Consider the following 9,216-nt stretch of genomic DNA (forward strand, 5'->3'; position numbering starts at 1 on the left):
TTTGCTTCTGTTTTGATTTTTGGGGGCAATGTGCACTTAAATTAAACCACCTAGCTACCTGATCAGGGTGGGGGCTTAGTAGAGTGGATCATGACGCGACAGCGTCATGATTATAATGAGATTATCTGGGTTCATCTCACATTGGCGAGGGGCATTAGGACCAGGGGGCGACATAAGAGATTGCATTCATTTTATTGTTAAAATGATGTCATTCCAGTCTCTTCTTGCTGACACTAATATCCTTTCTATCTTTTTTTTCTGTTTGTTTTGTTTTTGTTTCTAACCACCTAGCCGCCACCGGCAACTAACACATGACCTTCTGACCTCTGAACTCTTCACCCAATGACGAGCCGCCCCAAGCCTGCCTGCTGATCAGTTAACTGGTAATTGCCTTTTGCTAGCCTCTCGGACGCAAGTGAGAGAGAGAGAGCGAGAGAGAGAGAGAGAGAGAGGCGCCTGCCCGTACAGTTACCCTAACACGTTCTGACAAAACATAGAAACCAACGCAGAATCTTCACAGAAACACAACAAAACCCAACAAAGTTGTGTAATATTCATTTTTTCCCTCTGTTCATTGAGTTTAATTCCCATTCTTTCTCTTTCTTTTTCTTCATGAATCATATACTGGGTGGATGTGTTTGTGGTATTACTCATAAATCTGCACTGAATTATATAGCAATAAAGACCCCCACCCCAACCTGCCCACCCACCCACCCGCCTTGAATCGCTCTAATTTGGTGACCTCACTTGTCTGAATCAAAGTTCAGTCTCTATTTGACGCAAACCGTTTGGTTTCAGAGTAATGACATCACGGCAAAACAAACCCCCTCCCCCCCACCTGTCCCACCCTGTTCAAACACCCACCTACCGGGAGAGAAAAAGAAATAGAAGGAAAGAGAACAAACGCTCATATTAACTTGTTTAATTTCTGTCATTTTTCACATGTAGTGCAGTTGTTTAGCTCTAAAAATGTAATTATGAGCTGACACATTCTGGGTGTGCCCCTCCAAACAGCTTTCTGTCTGTTTTTAAAAAAAAGCATGGCTGAAATGATTGCAAAAAAAAAGCTTTTTATGATTTATGTGTTTTTCTTCTGTCTTTTTTTTTTTTTTTTTTTTTTTTTTTGGCTTTACTTTTGAGTCATTTTCTCCACTTGATTTTGGTTTCTCTGTTGTTCATATTTGACTAATTAGCTTTGCTTGAATTGACAAGCCAAATGAGGCAGGTGGTTATCTCTGGAAAACAACGCAATCTAATGTTTGAAGCAGGCTGCAGAAACTTAAGACATGATGAAGGGCAAGATGGGAAGGTCACTCACTATTTGGGCTGATGAGTCTGTGTGTGTGTTTTTTTTAATTAATACTACAATGAACGTAGGGTGTGCTGAGGCTTCGGGGACATTGGAGCAGTGCTTATAAGCGACTGACCATTGCTACGCCCCCATCCACACTACATCCATTATACAGTGCCTGATGTATTTAGAAAAATCTCTCAATGAGTTAGCTGAGCTGTGATTGAAAAGACAAAAAAAAAGTATTAAGTGTGCATATTTAGCCAAAGGGTTTTCCAATGAATTATATATCTGCAATTATGCATCTGTCTCACAGAGGGCTCTCTCTCGTGATTTTAGAGTTTTGGAAGTGAATTTGTGGTGCCTGCCTTCAGCTGGAACAGACAGTTAGTTAGTTTTTACCCATTAATGCTCTACTTTTTTTCTGAGGAGGTGAACGCAGGCAATTAACACTAAACCAACACGCTACTCAACGACAGTACGTTGCTAGGGGGAAGGGCACTTTGAAGTTCTGTACATAAATGCTTTTGTCATGAGGCTTCTATATTGAGTTGTTTCATCAGCCACATTGCCAAAAGAGTCTTTTGTTTCTTTATTTTTTCATTTTTGCATCACTACATTTGGCCATTTTTGTTAAAGTTTCTTTTTTTATTCTTTTGAACCCCAATCATCAGATGGGACACCAGGTGGGCATAATCTGAGCCTTCCTGCAAATTAGGAGAAAAAAAAAACAACTTTTTTGCTTATTTAAGTGATGAAACCTTTATTTTGAACACACAACAAACCCTCCAAAAGCGCATCCACAATGTGTCACACCTCCCTGTGAACGTAGTTTAGCTCCTGAGCCCACAATCTTTTGTTGAACTCTCTCAAGAAAAAATAGGATGTGAAAGCCATGCCTGCCTGTTCAAATTGCTTTATACATACGTCTTATATATATAAATATATATATATATATAAATATATAAAAATGTAGATATCTGTCATTGCATATACAAATACAGAAGAGAACAAAAAATAGATAATTTTACAGGGTGCTGGAGAAGAGAAAAAATTGAAAAATCTATTTTTGGCAATTTTAGCTTTTGATACTTTACTTGCAGTTACAAAATCTGAAAAAATAAAAACAAAAAAAAAAAAGTTTAGAACAGTATAGGGGGGAAACAGAAAAATTGAGTGGGTGAGGAAAAAAAAAAGTGCTGTTACCTTGGATATGATTGGGAAAGGAAGACCAAAAGAGTGGTAACCCTTGAAGAGTCAGTGAGGATCAGAGCGCCTCGGGAGAGTTTTAAAAGGATCAAATCAAAGTGCCTTATCAACAGTGGTTTCTGTTCTCTGAGTATTCCAGTTGTGTTCAATAATATCCAGCACCCACCAAGATGGCGCAGAGAGGAATGGCTAGTGTTACACGCTCTGACTAGTGGAGCAGGGTAGCTCCCACCGTACCGTGGTGTTACCGAAGTTATTCTATGCAAAAAGAATAGCAGTCGTTTTGACCAGCTAAAATATGTGCCATGGTTTTGTCTTCCTGAAATTTTTTTTTTTTTCTTTTCCTTTACTTGATGGCCCTTTACTCTGCTGTATGTGCAGGTTTTTGTTCTCTTTTTATTTTAGATTTTATTGATCAACATGAAATATTGTCTTGATTTTTGGTGACTGTGACTAACTTCCTAGAACAAATTGAACTGCCAATAGCAATGCAGTAGTCTGCCAGAACATGTTTTGATCATGAGCTGAGAAAAATACATAACGTTGAAGGGAATGGAGAGGGAGAAGGAGGGGAGGGGGAGTGGTCCCCGCTGGCATTAAGCCCGTTTGTTTCAACAGCTGCAAACTGAAAGCGCTCCATGTCTCTCCATGTCAATCTGACAACAAACTATCAATACAATCAGGAGATATCTAATGGACGAATGAAACGCTGCATAATGAAAACGAGCAGCTCTATTTCACAGCCAAATAGTTTCCAGTTATTGAAACAACTGACAGTTTATTGCTGGAAGGTGAAATCAACTCATAATATATAATTGAGGAATTCTGAGATCCCAATATTCCCCTTGGCAGTTTGTTTTTCTATTCATAGCTCTTTCATCATGCTGTTACACCGAAAGGTCAATGAATTTTTCTTCTTCAGTGTTATTATTTTAAATTGAAATGCAATATTAAAGTGGAGCAAGTGATGGCTGTTCAGCATTTGACAGTATTAAGAAAATTCCCTCTGCAATGTTACAACTTGCTGTGTCATTGTGAAAGGCTGGATAAGTCCATCAGGTGAAAGGTTAACTCTTTACCTACCGTATTCTCTCTGGCCTGCCTACTACATGTATGATAATGTAATTAACAGCCATTGTTACAGGTTTATAATGTATTTTTCTAATCTCATTTTATATGTATAATAATCATGTTTCTGAGTGCTTTTTCTTTTTTTTTTCTTTTTTTTTTTTTAAATGAGACCCACTGCAACTTTTTATTTCCTCCCCAAACGGCCCCTCTCTTCCTCCCCCACCCCTTCTTCTCTTTTACATCTTGAAAACTGTCTCTTGTGGGGAGTGTTGCCTTTTCCCTGTTATATTTGGTTTTGATTTTCTTGCCAATTCCCAGCTTGTTTAACTCATTAGCTACTTTATTAGTTTTCTTGTCATAAGTATTTTTACATGCTTGCATTTAGTTTTCATGGTGTATGCTGTTATTTTTCTTATTAACCTCTTGGCATTTATTTTAATAAAACATTCTTAGTAAGAATTTTACTAACTTGCTGATATTTTGTCTTGTGTTTTTAACCAGTTTCATGAATGTATTACCTTGGTCTGGTTCACGGACTAACACGATTAAAACTGGTGTCTGGCCACCACTTACACTGACTGATTGACACCACATAAACACACACACACACACACACACACTAGTCGACTGTGCACGTATGCTCCACACACACACTAGTCGACTGTGCACACACTGCATAAAAAGGTGTCTAAAATCAAGATAAGAACACAATCTGAGGAAAATGATCTTGCTGCATGGAGAGATAATTTCACTTGACAAGATTTCTTGAACTAAGATTATTCTATTATCTAGAAATAAGCATGTTGAACGCTTAAAATAAGAAATTAACACTTTTAAATCGAAAGTTTTTTTTATCTTGGTAAGAAACAAATAATTGTCAGGTCACTCTGCTCGGGCCAGTTCATTGCTACTTGCAGCTTTAATTTATCTTCTTTAAAGAGTTAATTTCTTATTTTAAGCGTACAACATACTTATTTTTGGATTTAATAATCTTAATTTAAGAAATCTTGTCAAGTGAAATTATCTGTCCATGCAGCAAGATAATTTCCCTCAGATTTAGTGTCTTTATCTTGTTTTTAGACACACCTTTTTTGCAGTGCATATGCTCCAAACACACACACACACACACTCACTCATGTGCACACACACACACAACCTAACTGGAAACTGCACGAGTTGATAAGCGTCCCTCACTCCCGCTCACGCACTCTCACCTCTGTGCTGGAGAAATCTGCTGACACTCTTCATACTTGCCCTCCCCGCTCCGTTCCAACACGCTGCTGTGTCTCGTCGTCTCTGTCATAGAGACAACTCTCTTGTTAGTTGTCCTGTCCTTCTGTGTCACTGACCCTGTGAGACGGCAGGAAGTGTCGCAGTGTGGGGAGGGGGAGGGGGGAGGTGATGGGTAAAGCTACACGTTATTCGAGGTCACTGGTTAACTTCTGGGTCATCTGAACTAAACAAACTCGGATTAAAAGGGTGATTTGTCTGCACATACGAGTCAAAAAAGTCCATTTCCCACCAGTGTCCTCTTTCTCTAACCATTATTTAGTCCTAATCTGTGCAAAAATACTGCGTATTAGTCATCTCAAAAGGATTAATTTTACTGTGAATTATGTCGAGAGCATCTCATGAGCACACATTGTAGATGTGGTGAGTTATTTACAGCAGACACATAGATGACAGTTGTGTGATAGTCTAAAGCTGTCCCCAGCCTTTTTTATTTTCTCTCTCCATTGCCTCCATGGCTTGTTATGCCTGGATAGCAGCATTACAGTTATCACCAGCTGTTGTCTGTTTGGTGAACACTTCTCCCCATTCAGCTTATTGATATAATGGCTAATACTGGGCCATTTGGGAGCATCCATAATGCTTAGACACACACCAGTACACCATGCCAATATGAAGTACTTTGGGATCAAAACAACCTTACTATTCCTTCCAGTGTAAAATGCTGATCTGGCTTTCAGCTAGCTGGTATTTATTGTTTTTCGTCTGAAACACTGCCAGTGTGTGTTGTTCATTCTACTACAGTGTCAGTGCACTCGTCCCTGGGTTCATTCAGCTCTCCTTTCTCTATTCAGCTTTTTTTCTCTTCCTCCACTAATTCAAGGTATTGACACTGACACACAAGCAAAAGATTAACTTCATTAATCCCGATTATTACTTTAACCCACTGAGTGATGCCTCCAGATTCAGCTTTTTTTTTCTCCTTTTTAAAAAAAAAAAATCTGCACAACAAAAAACAACTTGGCCTTAACTGTTGCAATTCTCTTCATGTCTCAGCGAGCAAAGAACAAGTATCAAAAGTGTCTAACATGGAATTTAACATTTCTCTCCTCTCTGAAATTAACATTTTTGTGTCCTTGATCTGAATAAACGGGTGTTTTCGCCTATAACACCTGCTTAAACACCAGCAAGCAGAGACAGATTGAATTACTGGCAGCCAGCCTGAGTAGTGTTTCCTCCTTTAATCATTTGCTGTTGTCAGCCATATGCTTATTTTGTATTTATTAATGTAGGATTGGCCTTTAATGTTCCTGATTGGCTCCTCTGTGCCATATGCAACTTGAGCTAAAAATCCGTCCATTAGCAGTTGATATATTTATACCGTCACAAGCCTCGCCTTTTTTTATACGTCAGGTTTTCAGGCGCGCCTCAAACACCAAGCTGATTAAAAAAAGTTAAGGTTATTCTCAAGAGCACAATGTGTTACAAACACTGCCGAAAATATTGCATCAAGTGCCTTTTTTCCTGCGATTGGGAAATCATATATTTTTGTACTTTATCATTCAAGTGCCAATTTTCTGTCTTCCTTATCTCGCCAAAAAGCTTTTTTGTTGAGCACAAAAAAACTAAATGCCCACGCTTTATTTTTTTTTTTTTTACAGCAATGCACATACTCTAAAAACTAAACTGGGAAAGTTTGACCAAACATGGGAATTTGGTCTCTGGTGTTTTTCCCGCCATTAAACTTCAGCTTAATGGATCCTGTATGTAATCTGATGGACTGATTGGACCACAGTATGCAGTAAACGGCTGTTTGCATACTGCTGCGTTCTCAGCGCCTTTTCAAATCTGTCGCAGGGCATTCAGTGCATTTATCTACTAACTACCTTTTCACCTGTCAATCTTTTATTTTTATTTTTGTTCTGTTTAACAAACATTCCTCCAATGAGTTAAACGGCAGGTTAACCGATCAGTATTGGTCTCAGCGATGTAGCACTCAGGTGGTTAAAGGGCAAATGCTACCAAAATACAGAATGAGAAATTTTTTAGCCCCACTGGATTTTTGTGTTTTTCTTTTTCTTTATTTTTGACTGTGATAAGTATGCATAAAAAGTATAATACATATTTTTCCTAAAAATTATACTAGTATGGTATATACTGTAAGTTCCTCATCCATATAGTGGTGCACTAAAATCTGTGAGATATTTTTCTTTTTTTTGTGGAGTTGTAAGTTTTTATGTGAAGTAGTCTTTATTTTGTTTTGTGTTACCTTGTTTTTATAGAGGGTTAGACTGAGAATTTTGAATAGGGTGTAAAACATGTAATGCCAGTTTTTGTTGCTCACACCAAAAAAAAAAAAGGAAAACAAATGTCATGTGTGCAATAAAGAACCATATTTACAAGCTTCCCTCTGACTGCTCTACCTGGACTGGTCCTTTTCTTCTTTATCGGTGACATCATTTCTGTGGATTTGCTGTGATCTGGGGCCTTTTAAAGGTAGGTGTGCCGCATTTGCAGAAAAAAACAAGTGAAAGTTCAACACTGGGAAAAATAGCTCCGGCCTAAGCCTTCAGAGTGAGATCAAGCCCTCTCTTGGATTTTAGCGTGTTGGTGGTGAAGTGTTGACCTCCTGCCAGGGTCACAGTAAAAGCTTTCAGTCTGGAGATGGTATTTAGCGGTCAAATCCATTTCTGGCTGAAGTCATTCTGGTGTCTAAACCGACTTTTATCATTCAGGCTGAGGAACTCGCTGCACATCCTCAGAGCTTCTCCAGCTGAGTCCAGTCAATCTGTTTCTGCACCTCCAGCGATCGTGCATGACCGAAAACATGAAGTAGTTTGACACCCAGTTAAAAGTTCATACTTGTACAAACTGACATATTTCCAGACATCTGTTTTAATAAAGGCTGACCATCCGCAGTGTCTGCATGTCACTGCTGCACACAGTGAACTCACCACAGGTCAACCACCCACTAAGAGCTGCACGTCATACTGAATGAGCTGCAGCATTGAATATAAACTCTATAAATAATTATATATCATACATCAGGCTACAATTTCCTTATTGAAAGAGCTCTAACACTGAGATTCTCATAAAGGTATTTAAAAGTCAGTATTTCATGCCTCTGCCAGTATAATAAAATTGATCAACTCTGATGTTTCCCACTTAGTCGTGATATTTCTGCTTGAACAGCTCACAAAATAAACTTCTCACCATGATGGTAACTGACTTTTTCTAATTTTAAGGAGAATTGCTTCAAATGAAACACAGTAATGACACATTACTTCTGTCGGGGGCCTCAGAGACCCTGGCTGTAAAACAGTAAAATACAATTGGGGTTTTTTTTATATGCTCTATATTTGCTGTTGATGTTTACTCTTTGTACAAATAAATCTATTTCTATTTGTGTCACAACAGTTTTTTCACAAGATGTCTAACAGGGGGTTCTCAAAAGCTCTATTCTTAGTCTGTAAATGACTTTTTGGCACACAAAAGAAAAAGATTTGTTCATGCCGAGCCAATTTAACATATAAAACATGAAATTTCTCCTGAGTTGGTAGGAAAAAAAATAATGTTATAATAATGTTATGGGTCATTTGTTTTTCTTAAGGGTAATTCTAGTGACACCTTCATCAAATGGGCAAGCTCAATATGGGATACACACTGCAATACATACAACAGAAAAGGATTTAAAGGACAAGTATCATTTTCACACATAGAGCACACATAAAGCTTTGTGAGTCCCCAAAGAATGAGGAAAAAAAATACACAATTTACATCCATATTTGTGGTCAAATTGGTCGATTAGCATCCAGATATTATCCTGTCAATTAGAGATGCTGCACCAATTGTTCACATCAGAGAAATTTAACTGTTTCAGCTGCCATCTGAACAATATATCCTCATGATATTAAAGCTGAAAGCAGCAGCATAATCCTATCAACAGATTGACTACAGGTGAGTATTTATACCTTCTACACGTACGCCAACTGGATGCAAACTGTGTTTCTATATTTAATCAGCTCATGGCAAAGCACAGGTGGAAAATCAAACACAGGAGCCTCTCAGTATTTCTTGTCTTATTTTTAGGTGTCAGTGTAAGATGTTTGCTGCAGGCTAGCACACATCCTTGCAGACATTTAGCCTAATTATCAAACACATCATGTCAGCTGTGGGTTACTGGGGGAGTCAGGTGCATGTAAATGTAGCTGCAGAAGCAACAGAATTCTTAAAGCCTGCAATGAAAGTAACGACAACCTGCCGCTTCAGTGGGTAATTATCACTTTCTCCCTCGTCAAAGTGATGAGTCAGTTCTGCGGCGTCTTCCCATTTATACCAGTATACAACTCCTATGGGCTTCCTGATGACTTACGACCTGTTAGGAGGTGAAGCGAGCCAGCTGTTGTCACACTGTG

At 38.5% G+C, this 9,216-nt stretch overlaps 1 protein-coding gene across 2 annotated transcripts in view; it reads left to right on the forward strand.

Moving 5' to 3' along the window:
* The window catches only part of qkia (QKI, KH domain containing, RNA binding a), a 94,607-nt gene extending 87,392 nt beyond the window's left edge, over positions 1-7,215 (forward strand). For both annotated transcript variants that reach the window (XM_059353317.1, XM_059353319.1), the window contains exon 8: positions 292-7,215. In XM_059353317.1, the coding sequence (XP_059209300.1) occupies positions 292-308 (17 nt within the window). In that variant the 3' untranslated portion in view covers positions 309-7,215. The remainder of the gene's footprint in view (positions 1-291) is intronic.
* Positions 7,216-9,216: the final 2,001 nt, after the last annotated feature.

This window comes from Centropristis striata, chromosome 16, assembly GCF_030273125.1.
Source record: "Centropristis striata isolate RG_2023a ecotype Rhode Island chromosome 16, C.striata_1.0, whole genome shotgun sequence".
NCBI classification, from domain to species: Eukaryota; Metazoa; Chordata; class Actinopteri; order Perciformes; family Serranidae; genus Centropristis; species Centropristis striata.